Below are 16,069 nucleotides of genomic sequence, written 5' to 3'. Positions count from 1 at the left end.
TGATTTTGAGCACAAGATCTAGCGCTAGTAGATAGCTATTTCTGCAGATGTATTCATCCTGCTAGAAAAACAAAAGTGAGTGTTACAGAGTTTCACACTTGCAACACTAAAAGAGATTGAGAAAACTCAACGTTGTCTCAGCTGAAGAGCTTCTGGTGAATGTTTTAGAGAACTGGATTTTAGTCATTAACAATATATCAAGTTCTAGGTGAATGTATCCGGGAGTGTGGGGTTTTGGACTTCTAATAAAGAGAATGAGTGGCAAGCTGATAGCCTAGTAGACGTTTCAAACAATACCTTTAGTTGGCTGCAAGCCTTGGGCTTAGCTTTGAGGTTTAATATTTTAAGAAGACAAAACTATTAGCTACCCAAACTTACACTCTAGAACTTTGGTTCTGTTTTCACAAGTTCTGGACATAAAGCCATGTAGATTTGTACAACAATTCTCTTCCTGGTTCAGGAGTTAATTGCTGTTGTGCCAATAGTATCTTAAATCTTTCTAGTTATATTTATGGAATACCTTATCTGTATTTTAACTTCTTAGATTTTGGTTTTGTCTTTATTCTTTAATAAGTGAAATGTATGAATGATGATTTTTTTTTTAGGGTGAAGAGGCATCATTGTGGTACCTCTGACCCTTTGATTTTTACTAGTAGTGACCTTCCCTCCCAGGAAGCAGACATGAGAGAATTATATTCTGTGTTTAAGTCATTCCAGATTGAGAGAAAATCTCCCTGGCAGCTGTGTGACTACATCAGTAACCTGTGGGAGTCACTTGATTCCTTCTACTGTGGGGAAAAGGGAGGAAGAGCCTGCTCTACTACATGGGGGTAGCAGAAGGATGTGGCCAAGTGCAGGGCATAGGCGCCTTCATTGCTTTAGCCAAGCAGTGTCTATCCTTGCTTCAAATGTGTAGAAGGAGAGAGGGACTAAAGAGAAGGCAGGGGTAGTAGAACAAAGGACGAAAAATGAATAGGAGTATCTTTGTAGGACAGGGCCAGACTGTATCAGACATCATCCTGAATCTTGGAAGTGGCTTCTCAGTGCAGTGACATACTCTCCGGATTGAGAACAAGTGTGTCCTCGTGACTTCTTCAGAATAGCCTTGCAACTACTGCCACAGTTGTTTGGTTACGGTAGTATCTGAGGCATTTATCTCCAGAATCGGGGAGATGCCCTGCGTTGCGTGTTCCTGCCTGGTTTCTACCGCGAGCAGTAGCGCGGGCTCCCAAAATCCGGAAGGAACGGGAAAGATAATCTTTTATGATGAAATAAACATTATTTCTTTAGAAAGCAGCATTTCTGAGGTTCTAAATACAGGATTCCACGTACAGTACTCACTGTGATACTCCCTACATCCCCGTTCCTGGGACCCCCGCTGGCGCCGCTCCGGCAGCGCCCCGCCCCGCGCCCTTCCTGGCCCGCGGGGGCAGCCGCTCGGGGCGGGGCGGGGCGGGGCCGCTCGCCCGCTCCCCCATTGGGTGGATTTGGATCCGCAGCGCCATTGGTCGCGGCGCGAGAGAGCGCGCCACAACCAATCAGAGCACGGGCCGGGGCGCGCCGGGAGCCTATAAAAGGGGCCGGGCGGGAGGGGCGGCGACGCGTGTGCACGTCAGTTTGGGCCGTGGCAGCTGCGGAAGAGCGTCGGTAGCGATGTCCGGCCGCGGGAAGCAGGGCGGGAAGGCGCGGGCCAAGGCCAAGTCGCGCTCGTCACGGGCCGGGCTGCAGTTCCCCGTGGGCCGTGTGCACCGGCTGCTGCGCAAGGGCAACTACGCGGAGCGGGTGGGCGCCGGCGCCCCGGTGTACCTGGCTGCCGTGCTGGAGTACCTGACGGCCGAGATCCTGGAGCTGGCGGGCAACGCGGCCCGCGACAACAAGAAGACGCGCATCATCCCCCGCCACCTGCAGCTGGCCATCCGCAACGACGAGGAGCTCAACAAGCTGCTGGGCAAGGTGACGATCGCGCAGGGCGGCGTGCTGCCCAACATCCAGGCCGTGCTGCTGCCCAAGAAGACCGACAGCCACAAGGCAAAGAGCAAGTGAAGCTAACCCAAGTAGCGTTCCCACCTCAAAAGTAATCCAAAGGCTCTTTTTAGAGCCACCCACCTTCTCATAAAAGAGCTGTAGATCCTAAGAACCCCCCTCCCCCCCCGCCAAAAATCCACTGAAGAAACTAACTCTAAACCCTTTCTGTTATTTTTATTCTTGAAAGTGAAATAATTAAAGCCCTCTGCATTATAAAGTAGCACATTAATTCTGGTAAATGGATGCTTTAAATAATGAGGTTTATCCCACATGGAAGGGTTCTATGCGGGTAGGTATGAGGAGGACAAAGGTGATGGTTTGTGAGAAGGAATATGGCCCAGCAGCCTTTCCTGGATTGGCTTAGCCCTCTGGGAAGTTGAAGCATCTCACTGATGTCTTAAACATAGCCCTGCCCACCTCTGAACAACCTTTTGACTTACACACTGCTTCTGTGTTGTGTTTATGTGTCTGTTTTTTTTTTCTCCTAACAATAGGCATTTAAGTTATTAATTTTTCTTGTGTTTTTCTCCTGGCTCTGGCTGAGCTGCTGTGCCCGTTTTCTGGCTGAAATCAGAACAGGCTTGGGAATAACCAGTAATGACTGGGCAGGCAAGGGGAGGTGAAAAAGGACTGCTACTAGTTTCAGTTGTACCTTATATCTAGTGCTGAACATGACCATGAAACCATATTGCAATAATACCAGAAAAATCTGTGGTTATGGGTCAATAAATACATTTTAATAACCACTCGTTGGAAAACACAAATTACCTGGATTGTAACACACAATATTTTAGCACCACTGACAGTAGCAAGAGGTAATGAGCATTTTAAAGGCCTCTGGCAAAACCAAGGGTTTCAGGCAACCATGAAAATATCAGAGAAAACTTGTTTTAATTCCGTGCCCTAAAAAAAATAAAGCATGATTGGGTTTAATTTGTTTAAGCATGGTCTTTGTAAAAGGTGGATGAAAGCTTTTCCCCTCTTGTCACCAGCCAGTTGTTTTGGCACAGCAGCTACATCTCTTGGATATGCTGGTTTTGATAATGCTTCGAATGCAGGAATCAGTCACTGGACAATGGAAAAATGGACTATTTCACAACCTGATGTGAAGATAGAGCCCGAACTTACAACTCAGGCACCTTTTATTGTGCAGAAGTATGGAAAGTAATCAGCTGCAGCAGCGTCTCCTTAGATAACCATGACTCAGATTCTCACCAATCGAGTTGTATCAAAATAAAAACACCCCTGAATTATAAATTGATAGGACACAGATTATGATTGTTAACAAAAAAAGCCACCCCCTCGGCGGTGTTAAGTTCTCATGTCCCCTAATTTATTAAGAAAAGAACTATTTCTGTGGCACAGCACTGGGGAACCATGTCTGTATTGTGGCACACTGAGCAACACTGTGCCAGCTGCTATGCTGGGAAAAGTCATCTCCTTCTGGGGCACAAACGGCCCTTCACAGGACTTTAATCTGCTTCTCACCTCCTTGCATAACGCACCAGTTTAACTAATTTTAATTATTTTCAAAGGGGTACAGGATTTCGGACAAAGAAGCTAATTTCTAATCCATATTCAGTGCTCGAGATGAGCCTGTGTTACTTCCTCCTCTTTGAAATCAAATTGCGATTCAAATATCGATTCAAATCCCCCATTTTCAGTTCAGATTGAGAGAAGACCCTTTAAAGAATAATAATTAATTACTTTGGAGATTCAGTTACCCACGCCACGGATTTTATTTAGAAGGAAAAACAAAAGTTTCTGTCTCCCGAGGTCTGTCCAGGTCCAGGACTCGGGGTTTATCGCCTCTTTTTTAACTCACCCTTTGCCTCTTCGAAGGGAAACTTTGCCGAGGGGAACATCAGTCTTTCTTTTCCACGCCGCTGCGAACGGGGAAGGGGTCGGTGGCGGAAATTCTGAGAAAAACGGGCTTTTTTGACTCCTAAGAAACACAAACTGAGCGGGGAGAAGGGACCTTTCTGCCGTGCAGCGGGGCGGGCTCTGCAACGCACCAATCACCGCGCGGCTCCTCTCTATAAATACGAGGCCGCGGACTTGCTCCAGGCCCAGTGATTTCCCCTGATTCGTGGACGACGGCCGCCGCCATGTCGGAGACCGCGCCTGTTGCCGCTCCCGCTGTTTCTGCTCCCGGGGCGAAAGCCGCCGCCAAGAAGCCGAAGAAGGCGGCGGGCGGCTCCAAAGCCCGCAAGCCGGCGGGCCCCAGCGTCACCGAGCTGATCACCAAGGCCGTGTCCGCCTCCAAGGAGCGCAAGGGGCTCTCTCTCGCCGCCCTCAAGAAGGCGCTGGCCGCCGGCGGATACGATGTGGAGAAGAACAACAGCCGCATCAAGCTGGGGCTCAAGAGCCTCGTCAGCAAGGGCACCCTGGTGCAGACCAAGGGCACCGGCGCCTCCGGCTCTTTCAAGCTAAACAAGAAACCAGGCGAAACAAAGGAGAAGGCAACTAAGAAGAAACCGGCAGCCAAGCCCAAGAAGCCGGCGGCCAAGAAGCCTGCCAGTGCTGCCAAGAAGCCCAAGAAGGCTGCGGCGGTGAAGAAGAGCCCCAAGAAAGCCAAAAAGCCGGCGGCCGCTGCGGCCAAGAAAGCGGCCAAGAGCCCCAAGAAGGCAGCAAAGGCGGGTCGCCCCAAGAAAGCAGCGAAGAGCCCGGCCAAGGCGAAGGCGGTGAAGCCCAAAGCCGCCAAGCCCAAGGCGACCAAGCCCAAAGCAGCCAAGGCAAAGAAGGCGGCGCCCAAGAAGAAATAATTGGACTGACAACTAGAGAGTCTGCTCTTTTCAATAAACCCAAAGGCTCTTTTAAGAGCCACCCACTTTGTCTTTAAAGAGCTGAAACACCACAGTAATCACGGCACCAAAAGTAAATCTTTCAAGGAAGTTAGAGCAGCAGTTCGTACCGAAATAAAGTTGCCATTTTCGAGAGGGGAGCGTTCCGTAAAGCTTGGGGAGGGGGTGGGAGAGCTGGACTCCCTTGCGGAGCTTTTCCTACATGACACGCAGGAGCCCCGCGGTCGCCCCGGGCGCCGCCCCCTCGGGCTTGCCGCGGCCACGGCGGCCCCTTCCCCGCGGCGCCCGGCCCAGTTTAAAAGTCCCGCGCTGGGCCGCGATTGGCCCCTCCCGCCGCCCAGCCCCGCCCCTGCCCGCAGCACCTCCCGCTCGGTTACGTGCGGCACCGCATCGGCCCTCCCTCCTCCGGGGGATGGGAGCCGGCCGGGAGAAGGGGGAGGAATGAAGATGAGGGGTGGGGAAAAGATGCGCGCCGTGGCCCAGCTCTGCTTTTGCCCCACAGAGAAAAGCTCCCGGCAGCTGCGGCCCCACGTTGCTTCCCCGGGCATCCTTGCACCCTGCTTCACAGCCCTAACACAGTAAATAAAACAAATAAACGAACTCCTGCGTAAATTCGGACCTTGGTCTTTTTAAACTAGAAAATCCCTCGTAAAAATCTTTCCCTCGTTGCTGCCCGACTGCGGGCGGACAGCCGCTGCACTGAAAACAGCTCCAGGGGCAGGAAGGAGAAAGCAACGCACAACACCCATCTCCTCCCAAACCAGTTCAGAAATACGTGGGTCAGTCACTGTTTTTAAAGTGTTTATTATCACTGAAAAAGGTAAGACTAAAGACTTAATACATTTTACAGGCACAGTACATATAAAGGGAGAGATCAGCATCTATAATTATTGTACTAGATGTATAAAATAATTAAAGACTTCCAACCTTTCCCTCAGAGCTTTTTAGTTTCGGAAAAGCAGCTGGCAAAACACAAAAAACAAGTTTCCGCTGCTTTTCAGTTACATTCATGACCAGAACAAGCAGCATAGACTTTAAACACGCTTTTTTAAACTTTTAACTCCCCCACCGCACCTTGAAATTAAGCCAGTACGTCCCAGCTACCCAAGAAAGTAAAATATATTACATTTTTAATAAACACGCAGATGAACACACTCAGGCTATTTACATACCTCTCAAGAAAAATTAAAAGCATTTCAGCTCTTCTACTTGAAAAAATTGGTGGCTCTTAAAAGAGCCGTTTGGGTTAAAACTGACGATGCGAGACAATCTACTTGGAGCTGGTGTACTTGGTGACAGCCTTGGTGCCCTCGGACACGGCGTGCTTGGCCAGCTCGCCGGGCAGCAGCAGCCGCACGGCCGTCTGGATCTCCCGCGACGTGATGGTGGAGCGCTTGTTGTAGTGCGCCAGGCGCGAGGCCTCGCCGGCGATGCGCTCGAAGATGTCGTTGACGAAGGAGTTCATGATGCCCATGGCCTTGGACGAGATGCCGGTGTCGGGGTGCACCTGCTTCAGCACCTTGTACACGTAGATGGAGTAGCTCTCCTTGCGGCTCTTCTTGCGCTTCTTGTCGCCCTTCTTCTGGGTCTTGGTGACGGCTTTCTTGGAGCCCTTCTTGGGCGCTGGGGCGGACTTGGCCGGCTCAGGCATCGCTAAAACTCTCGGGCTGCTCGGGAACACCGAAGTGCCTGAGAAGGCGAGACTGCCCAATTTATAGAGGCCCTATGCAAATCTGTCGCCTCCGAGATGAGCACGTCTATTGGATAGCTGCGCCCCTGACGTCACGCCCTCGCGGAGCGGCATTGCCATTGGTGTTTTTTAAATGCCACGAGACTATTGGTTAATTATCCGCATCTTCTCAGCCAGTCACAAGTTGCTGTTTCAATCCCCCAGCTCGGTGCGGAAGCTCGGCCGCTGCCGCCCGGCCACCTCCCGCCCGCAGGGTCACCCCGGAGCGTCCGCGCTCGGGTCTTTCCTGACGTTTCCCTCTCGGCTGGATTTGTACAAAGTGCAGTTATCGGGGATTTTCCCAGAAAATGAAAACAATCAACAAACAAAAGAATCCTTCACAACAGATAAATCTGTGCGAGGTTTTGCTAACACTTTTTTTAAGTGCATACTTCATATAGTAATCTGCATTTGTAACTGCTATAAGTTACATGTAAAAGGGGAAGAAAAAATCAAGCAGAAAAGATACAGGGACGATACTAATAGAATATTAAACTTCAATAACTGTGTTTGGTAATTCTTCTGGCCAACAAACGGGGCTTATTTTTGGGGGCTTTAAATGAGATTGAAGTTCTTTTTAAATGTGTAAGTTGAAAGAATGACAGGACAAAGACAAGACAAGGAGATAGGACAAGGGGTAAATGAAAGAAGCTGGAACACAAAAAGTTCCATTGAAACATAAGGAAAAACTATCTCACTGTTGAGGTGAGGGAGCTCTGGCACAGGCTGCCCACTGAGGGTGTGGAGTCTCCTGATCTGGAGGTTTTCAAACCCCACCTGAACACATTCCTGTGTGACCTGATCTTGGTGGACCTGCTTTGGCAGGGGGATCAGACTAGATGACCTCTAAAGGCCACTTCCAACCCAGACCATTCTATGATTCTATGGACGTGGAATTTTGTTTGGAGGTATCAAAGGCAGGATTAATTTAAGTCAAAATGAAGATGTTCCTGGTTATAAAAAATAAACTATGGGTTTAAACTTTGTTTTTGAAATAATTATGAATCAGAAATTCTGTCTGTTTTCTTGTTAAGTTGACCTAACTGCATGAGAAGAAAATACATTCATTTAAACAGATGAAAATGATTTGATGGTATTAGGAATTATGATGCACTAATACTTTTCTATATAACAATGTATTTTATGAGTTGAAAATGGTATTTTTTTAAATTTAAAATGCTGTGGGTTTTTTTGTTTAAAATACAAACATTATCAATCCATTCATCAGTAAATTAGAATGCTATAATCCACTTTTAAAGGGATCAAGTTAATTTTTGGTTGAATTAAACTCTTTACCTGATAAGTTCGTTATCGTATATATGATTTACAGCAAGTACTGTAATAATGCCGTTTTCTTTTGGAACCATTAAGTGTCATTCAAAGTCTAGACTTTTGTGGTATCAGAGGACACAGATGGTATGGGTCTGTCTAAGGAACCTAGCTAGCATAGGTGGTTTAAGGTGGGTGAGGCTGATAAAATCACAGCAAACTAATTGTTCAGGTAGGTTTGTAAGGATAGTGGGACATTCTGGGTACTGGTACAATCAATAAAAAGATTTAGCACCTTACCAGACTAGTTTTAGCTTCTGCTTTTTTTTTTAAATACTTTTACCTTGCTGGGCAGAATTCTGGATGTGTCAAGACTTCCAGCCTGTGTTCAAAGTATCTGAAAAAAGGGAGGCAGTTAAGGAGGAATGTGGGACATTTCATCTTCCCAGCGAGGAATGCTTGCTTGCATTAACTATGCGTAACACTTAAAATGCGGAGAAAAAAAGGAGACACACATGTTGAAGAGAGCAGCTTCATGCTGTCTCTGCAATGCTGCAGCTCTCTGTTTTCATATCCACCCAGCCCTACTACCTCTCCTCAGTAAAAGGGATAGAGTGGGTGCTCACCCGTCTTATTTGCCTTCCACCTAGGCTGCCAGTAGAAGCTTGATGAGCTTGGAGAAAACCTGAGAAGGCAGAAAGGAGTTGTATCTGCTTTTTATGGAGAAGACAAGTAGTTCTCTCTTCCCTCAAAGCAAGAAAAGTCAGAATGGCCCTTTCTATTTTGCTCCACACATATACCATGACAGATGAGTTTCTTTCAGAAGCAACCTTATCTGGGAAAACAGTGAACAGCTCTGCCTGATAACAGGAGTTCTCTCAAGAGCATTTGTGAAAATCCACAACTTGACACATCACACCTGGAAAATGTGGTGTAGGATTTCCAGTTTTGTCTCCACAATAGCAGGCAAAGGCCGTTCTTTTTGTTATACTGCTCTGAAATTGTGAAAAAACATAGGACAATCTCAGCAATGTAAAGTCCATTGATTCAGAATACAGAGGCATTAAAAACAGAACAAAAAAAACCCCAAACCCCAGCTTTTGAGTCCTCTCCCCCCCCATTCTTTTAAAGTCCATTGATCAGTTCAAGGCTGAAGTAAGAGCTGGCCCAGGTCTTAAGAGAATCTTAGTTCTAACAAGTTTCATACAGGACAGCTATGGAGCGGAAAGATGGTTATTTGTTAAATGCACATACTGCTAGTTTTTTGCCTTCCAGATGAAACTTCCCCACAAAATCAAATCCCAATTAAACAAAAGTAGCAGCTGAATAATGACTAAAGGCCAGTCAGTCCTGGTGTAGTGTAGTTGTATGTGCTGCCTCTTTACAGAGAGGTACAACCAGAGAGTGGTAAAGGAAAAATAATTGGGGAGTAGTGAGAGAGTTAGGAGATATTTATAAAGGAAACTCAAGTTCTTGGAAAGAACTGGTTGTGGAAACCTTATCAATAATGGTAGAAGAGCCAAGAGTGTTTAGACAGTCAGAATACATGGAAAAGGAACCCAGACATTCATATTTCTCTCAACAGTGCAAAACATCCATATTCAGTGAAGGAAACATTGGAATTTGTTAATGTTTAGTCACCTAGCATCTACCCTCCATCAACAACAATGGAGTTTCCAGTGACTGACCAAGGTTTTGGAGAATCCAAAAAACCATAACCCATCAGAATCAGGAAATGTAAGTCTGATGGGAGGAATGGAGAAAAATGTGCAATAACAGCTCCAGAAGAACTCAAGGACATCAGAGCTTGTATGTTACCTAACATGCCTATTGCATGTTACCAAACAGTATGAACTGTGGCATAGTCTCCCTCCTCGTTGCCCCCTGCCCCTCCAATTTCCCACTTGATGTATGTCCTGCAGGTGAAGGTGCTACAGGCTGACAGTTTTCTCCTGTTCAGGTAACTATTCCAGCTGGAAGGTTTTAGAAGGCAATGAGAAGACACAAGGCAAAGCTGCTGTTAGTGTTTTCCCAGTACACCTCCTGTGAGAGCTCTGCATAGGTTGGTTTATTTTCTGGAAAAAAGTATTCTTTCTTATGCTGAAAACCCAAGCCAGAAAGATAATTCCTTTCTATCTGTGCTTGTTGCCTAAATGGTCTGCAAGGAAAAAAAGTAAAATGTTTTTAGTAGTATCTTGTCTCTAGTTATCCCATCTTCTGCAGTCCCTTCAGCCAGATATGCTGGAGGAACACTTATCTGATGAGAGAAAGTTAGAAACCTGTATAATATATTGGGCCTACAGAATACACATCTGCATGTCAGAAGTTCATGAAAAAGAAACCAACAAAAGACTTTAACCAAAGGAAACAAGCTGAGGTTAAAAAGTAGACTTTTAAGTGTAGTAGGGCAAATATCTGAGATTTAGGTTGGATTCCAAATATCATTTCATTTTATGGTAGTGTATTCTTCTGCATGGAATCCAGAAAAAAGAACTAAGAAGTCCCAGGAAAAGTTAAAGAATAACTAGACCATCAACAAAAGACACACAGCAAATAGCGACAGAGGTTATAACAAATATGTTGATGATGAAACATAGAGCTCTCTAGTAGTTGTGACTATATATGAAATGTCTAAGGAACTCAATGCACTTTATAAACACATTTAAGAAGCTGGGTTTTTAAATTGTGAGTACCTACTTTTAGACATTAAGATTGAAATATTAAACACAGTCGTATTATATCCTGCACACTTTTCCATCTATAGCTGCAAGCTGTCCCTATCATCTGACAAACTAAGTACTTAGAGAAACAGTAAATATGAGGGCCACAATTTTAAAGCATAAAATACCTGCACTGGAAAAGCCACAAGATGGAAGCAAAGAATAGAGAGAAAGTTGACATGCAATTTCAGAAATATACGATATTGGGAAACTTGAGATTTCTACAGACTATTAACGAGGCAACTCATTAAACATTTTCTCCCCTCTGATTGCAGATGAAGAAATACAATGTATAGAAGGATACTATGTTTTGTGTCCAAAAAGTGAAACTATGCAAGAAAAAAAGCAGCAAAAGGAATACTTTAGGATATTATGTATCAATAAAGGGTAGCACCGTGGAAATTAGAAACGTGTGCCGATTTTTTAAAAGCACCTCAAGAATCTTAGCTTTTTGTCCTGGCTGGATGAGTAAGATGAACAAAGCACTTTCTCCATCAGCACCTCAGTCCCACAAAAAAAAAAAGCCACGTGAACAAGCAGTTAAGAGACCTGAGACAATCAACTGAATTTCTACATTAAAAAAATTACAATGAGGGCTAATAATATTGCTAAACTCTCGACATAAACCGGGGATTTATGAGAAGGACAGACTCTCACAACACCTGTTCCATCTATCCTGCAAAATCCAGCCGGGCCCTTTGTTGTAGCGCAGCGAAATGGCGGCGGCGGCGGCGCTTGGGCGGGAAGCGGCGCTCCGAGCCCCGCCGCCCCATTGGCCGCGCTTTGCCGCAGCCCCGGCGGGGCCCGGCTCCCAGGCACCGAGCGCCGCACGGACGGCGCCGGGAAGCGGGGCCAGCGGCGGGAACAAACGTGTCTCCGTCGCCCGCGCATTTGCTCCCGCTGCACCCGGACCGAACCGGCAGCGCCGACGGCTCTCGCAGGGGCCGAGGCAGGGACCGAGACCGGGGCCCGGTATGGTACGGTATCGTATCGCACCGCATCGCACCGCACCACCCGCCCCCGCCCCCTTCCGCCGAGGGAGGTGATGGCGCGAACGCTCCTGCCCGCAGGGGGAAGGGCGCGGAGAAGAGCCCGCCCTTGCCCTGCCCCGCCGCAGTCCCCAACCAGGTCGGACCGCCGGCAATATACACAGGCGCCGGCGCCCGCCGCTTCTACTCGTTGTCTGCACCGGCTTGAGCAGCGTCATGTCTGGCAGAGGCAAGGGCGGGAAGGGGCTCGGCAAGGGCGGCGCCAAGCGCCACCGCAAGGTGCTGCGCGACAACATCCAGGGCATCACCAAGCCGGCCATCCGCCGCCTGGCTCGGCGCGGCGGCGTCAAGCGCATCTCGGGGCTCATCTACGAGGAGACGCGCGGCGTGCTCAAGGTCTTCCTGGAGAACGTGATCCGCGACGCCGTCACCTACACGGAGCACGCCAAGAGGAAGACGGTCACGGCCATGGACGTGGTCTATGCCCTCAAGCGCCAGGGACGCACCCTCTACGGCTTCGGCGGCTAAACTCGTTTTCTCGGATAGCTTACGCGTATAGAACACAAAGGCTCTTTTCAGAGCCACCCAAGCTGTCATCTACAGAGGTGAAATCATTTCTTGAAAGCGTGTGTGAGTGCTGCCCTGGTGTTTGCAGTTGCTGAGTGGGAGGTGGGATGGGAGCTTTCCCGGGTTCTAGCCCGAAGTTTTCATTTCATCCCTCACTCGCTAGCTTAAGGCGGGAGATCATTTAAACGGAGTAGGGAGCAGTATCCCGATAATTCATTTAAATTATGACAGTAGTACATTGCTTTTCTGTCCTTAGTCCTTCTTTAGCCCTCAGACAATCCCTCTGCCCCTTCGTAAAAGGGATGGGAGGAAGAGGCAGGTAAAAAAAAACTGAGCCACGTAGGGAAGGGATATTGGGACAGCCGCTACTCCTCCCCGGCCTTCCTGTGACAGCCTGTAAGGGGAAGCTCAGGGAATGGAACTGCTTTCGTCTAAGCGCCGGGCGTGGAAAAAAGCAGGAAGGTGTGGGGTGTGGAAACAGCCGAGAAACACAGTGCTCCAGGGGCTGCAGAGAAAACAGGTTGTGAGCCCCCTGCAAAAATCGCTTTGCTTACATACACATCAGTATCGCTCTTACTGCCCCCATCATCCCTCATCATCTTACTGTATCGGGGAATAACCAGAATAAGACCGGCAACAGGGCGGGGCTGCCCCCCCACTACCTGTGGCTCGAAATGCCTGCGATATCCCAAAATCCCCGCTGTCTGCACCCCCCAAAGAGCACAAGGCAGAGGCCGTCTCTGCTTGCGCCAGTCATAGCGATACAGCTCTCTCCAGCGGACAAGTGAGTGGCTCTTAAAAGAGCCTTTGGGTTTGGTGGTGTGGCAGCGCACGAGGCTCAGGCGCGCTCGCCGCGGATGCGACGGGCCAGCTGGATGTCCTTGGGCATGATGGTGACGCGCTTGGCGTGGATGGCACAGAGGTTGGTGTCCTCGAAGAGCCCCACCAGGTAGGCCTCGCTCGCCTCCTGCAGCGCCATCACGGCCGAGCTCTGGAAGCGCAGGTCGGTCTTGAAGTCCTGCGCGATCTCGCGCACCAGGCGCTGGAAGGGCAGCTTGCGGATCAGCAGCTCCGTGGACTTCTGGTAGCGCCGGATCTCGCGCAGCGCCACCGTGCCGGGCCGGTAGCGGTGCGGCTTCTTCACGCCGCCCGTGGCCGGCGCGCTCTTGCGGGCCGCCTTGGTGGCCAACTGCTTGCGGGGCGCCTTCCCGCCCGTCGACTTACGCGCCGTTTGCTTGGTGCGGGCCATCGCGCTCTTCTATCTCCCCAAGACAGAAAGGGCTACGTCGTCCCTTGCTACTCCTATTTATATAGAATGTCGGCCCCGCCTTCTCAGCTTTGATTGGTCAGAGGGCAAAGAATGTAATTGGGCAATTCGTGGCACCCCGGAGCCCCGGTGGCAGCTGCGGGCGCCGCGAGCCCAGCCCCTGCCACAGGAAAACAGCCGCCTTTGCTGGTTTTGAAAACTTTATCAGCGACAAACCTTTTGTTTCTTCGTTATTCCTTTCTCCCTTGTTTTTTTTTTAGCTTTTTCAGTTTTTTGTGCCTCTCAATCGTGCTTAAAAGGCCTGTGTTTAATGCAAATCATGTTACAATACATTTGATTTTAGCTAGTAAGAACTATTAGTTTCATAGTGCAGTCAAAGCATTCGAATCTCCAGGAAATAATTCCCTAAGCAATTTAGAACTACAAAGTATCAAAGAGTATGCTTTTACATGCTTCAGATTGACTAAACAAACCAGGGGACAAAAAAAAAAAAAGGTTTCTCCTTCTGATAAACCTAGACATAGCTATATTTTGTTTTCACTCCTTTTTGGAAACAGAGTTTTCAAACTATGGACTGTGCAATTTGCCTAAGGCTTAATAAATTAATTAATGCATATTTAACTGATGAATAATTAACGAACGAATAATTTTAAAAGATACATCGCTTAAAAAACCCACAAAAGTTACAAATCACTACTGAGGAAACGGAATATGACACAATCGAGCCTGCGTTGTCTAACTCCTAAGCAGTTGGTAGGTGCAGCTCAGACAAGGGTTGCCGCGGGTTTTCAAATCAGGCCAATAGGATCGTCCGGTTTCATCAGCCAATGGAAAGGCAGGGCTTGCATATAAAAAGGAGGTAGGCTGAAGCGGTTACAGCAGTTTACTGTTCTCGGCTCTCCAGCACTAGAAGACAGCAAGCGACTAGTTATGGCCCGCACAAAGCAGACGGCGCGTAAGTCGACGGGCGGGAAGGCGCCCCGCAAGCAGTTGGCCACCAAGGCGGCCCGCAAGAGCGCGCCGGCCACGGGCGGCGTGAAGAAGCCGCACCGCTACCGGCCCGGCACGGTGGCGCTGCGCGAGATCCGGCGCTACCAGAAGTCCACGGAGCTGCTGATCCGCAAGCTGCCCTTCCAGCGCCTGGTGCGCGAGATCGCGCAGGACTTCAAGACCGACCTGCGCTTCCAGAGCTCGGCCGTGATGGCGCTGCAGGAGGCGAGCGAGGCCTACCTGGTGGGGCTCTTCGAGGACACCAACCTCTGTGCCATCCACGCCAAGCGCGTCACCATCATGCCCAAGGACATCCAGCTGGCCCGTCGCATCCGCGGCGAGCGCGCCTGAGCCTCGTGCGCTGCCACACCACCAAACCCAAAGGCTCTTTTAAGAGCCACTCACTTGTCCGCTGGAGAGAGCTGTATCGCTATGACTGGCGCAAGCAGAGGCAGCTTCTGCCTTGTGCTCTTTGGGGGGGTGCAGACAGCGGGGATTTCGAGCCACAGGTAGTGGGGGGGCAGCCCCGCCCTGTTGCCGGTCTTATTCTGGTTATTCCCCGATACAATAAGCTGATGAGAGATGATGAGGGATGATGGGGGCAGTAAGAGCGATACTGATGTGTATGTAAGCGAAGCAATTTTTGCAGGGGGCTCACAACCTGTTTTCTCTGCAGCCCCCTGGAGCACTGTGTTTCTCGGCCATTTCCCCACCCCACACCTTCCTGCTTTTTTCCCCGCCCGGGGCTTGGCAGGAAAAAAGCAGTTCCATTTCCTAAGCTTCCCCTTAAAGGCTGTCACGGGGAGGCCGAGGAGGGGTAGCGGCTGTCCCAATATCGCTTGCCCTGAGGGACTGTTTTCCTCACCTGCCTGTTCTATCCATGACTTTTCCAAGGGGAAGCGGGGGGAAGTATCTTGGGGCTAGAAAATGGGGTAAGGAGAAGCCCTGTCCTTGTCACAACTTTTATGAATTATTGGGATACTGCTCCCTACTCTGCTTAAACCACCTCCCGCCTTAAGCTAGCGAGTGAGGGATGAAATGAAAACTTCGGGCTAGAACCCGGGAAAGCTCCCATCCCACCTCCCACTCAGCAACTGCAAACACAAGGGCAGCACTCACACACGCTTTCAAGAAATGATTTCACCTCTGTAGATGACAGCTTGGGTGGCTCTGAAAAGAGCCTTTGTGTTCTATACGCGTAAGCTATCCGAGAAAACGAGTTTAGCCGCCGAAGCCGTAGAGGGTGCGTCCCTGGCGCTTGAGGGCATAGACCACGTCCATGGCCGTGACCGTCTTCCTCTTGGCGTGCTCCGTGTAGGTGACGGCGTCGCGGATCACGTTCTCCAGGAAGACCTTGAGCACGCCGCGCGTCTCCTCGTAGATGAGCCCCGAGATGCGCTTGACGCCGCCGCGCCGAGCCAGGCGGCGGATGGCCGGCTTGGTGATGCCCTGGATGTTGTCGCGCAGCACCTTGCGGTGGCGCTTGGCGCCGCCCTTGCCGAGCCCCTTCCCGCCCTTGCCTCTGCCAGACATGCTGCTGCTCAAGCCGGTGCAGACAACGAGTAGAAGCGGCGGGCGCCGGCGCCTGTGTATATTGCCGGCGGTCCGACCTGGTTGGGGACTGCGGCGGGGCAGGGCAAGGGCGGGCTCTTCTCCGCGCCCTTCCCCCTGCGGGCAGGAGCGTTCGCGCCATCACCTCCCTCGGCGGA

The 16,069-nt window shown here is 49.7% G+C and overlaps 5 protein-coding genes and 1 pseudogene across 5 annotated transcripts in view; 4 read left to right on the top strand and 2 right to left on the bottom strand.

The window, feature by feature from the left end:
* The first annotated feature begins 1,615 nt into the window (after nucleotides 1-1,615).
* On the top strand, nucleotides 1,616-3,017 carry LOC133627719 (histone H2A). Its single transcript, XM_062014539.1, has one exon. The coding sequence runs from the start codon at nucleotides 1,654-1,656 to the stop codon at nucleotides 2,041-2,043; it is 390 nt and encodes a 129-aa protein (XP_061870523.1). The 5' UTR covers nucleotides 1,616-1,653; the 3' UTR covers nucleotides 2,044-3,017.
* A 991-nt stretch (nucleotides 3,018-4,008) lies between these two features.
* LOC133627714 (histone H1) lies at nucleotides 4,009-4,855 on the top strand. The gene has a single exon (XM_062014528.1). It carries the CDS (start codon nucleotides 4,134-4,136, stop codon nucleotides 4,788-4,790), a length of 657 nt encoding a protein of 218 aa, XP_061870512.1. The 5' UTR covers nucleotides 4,009-4,133; the 3' UTR covers nucleotides 4,791-4,855.
* A 762-nt stretch (nucleotides 4,856-5,617) lies between these two features.
* Nucleotides 5,618-6,507, bottom strand: LOC133627711 (histone H2B 1/2/3/4/6). The gene has a single exon (XM_062014516.1). It carries the CDS (start codon nucleotides 6,478-6,480, stop codon nucleotides 6,100-6,102), a length of 381 nt encoding a protein of 126 aa, XP_061870500.1. The 5' UTR covers nucleotides 6,481-6,507; the 3' UTR covers nucleotides 5,618-6,099.
* A 5,229-nt stretch (nucleotides 6,508-11,736) lies between these two features.
* The window catches only part of LOC133627644 (uncharacterized), a 28,594-nt gene continuing 24,261 nt past the window's right edge, over nucleotides 11,737-16,069 (top strand). Inside the window, exon 1 of the mRNA XM_062014163.1 lies at nucleotides 11,737-12,039. Coding sequence (XP_061870147.1) covers nucleotides 11,753-12,039 — 287 coding nt within the window. The 5' untranslated portion in view covers nucleotides 11,737-11,752. The remainder of the gene's footprint in view (nucleotides 12,040-16,069) is intronic.
* LOC133627709 (histone H3-like) lies at nucleotides 12,914-15,945 on the bottom strand (annotated as a pseudogene).
* LOC133627654 (histone H3) lies at nucleotides 14,079-14,757 on the top strand. The gene has a single exon (XM_062014229.1). It carries the CDS (start codon nucleotides 14,301-14,303, stop codon nucleotides 14,709-14,711), a length of 411 nt encoding a protein of 136 aa, XP_061870213.1. The 5' UTR covers nucleotides 14,079-14,300; the 3' UTR covers nucleotides 14,712-14,757.

Source organism: Colius striatus, chromosome 1, assembly GCF_028858725.1.
Source record: "Colius striatus isolate bColStr4 chromosome 1, bColStr4.1.hap1, whole genome shotgun sequence".
NCBI classification, from domain to species: domain Eukaryota; kingdom Metazoa; phylum Chordata; class Aves; order Coliiformes; family Coliidae; genus Colius; species Colius striatus.
This window is presented reverse-complemented; position numbering and strand designations above follow the sequence as displayed.

Excerpts from the sequence above, each read along its gene's own strand:
- LOC133627719 (XM_062014539.1), top strand. The coding sequence starts at position 1,654 with ATGTCCGGCCGCGGGAAGCAGGGCGGGAAGGCGCGGGCCAAGGCCAAG.
- LOC133627714 (XM_062014528.1), top strand. The coding sequence starts at position 4,134 with ATGTCGGAGACCGCGCCTGTTGCCGCTCCCGCTGTTTCTGCTCCCGGG.
- LOC133627711 (XM_062014516.1), bottom strand. The coding sequence starts at position 6,480 with ATGCCTGAGCCGGCCAAGTCCGCCCCAGCGCCCAAGAAGGGCTCCAAG.
- LOC133627654 (XM_062014229.1), top strand. The coding sequence starts at position 14,301 with ATGGCCCGCACAAAGCAGACGGCGCGTAAGTCGACGGGCGGGAAGGCG.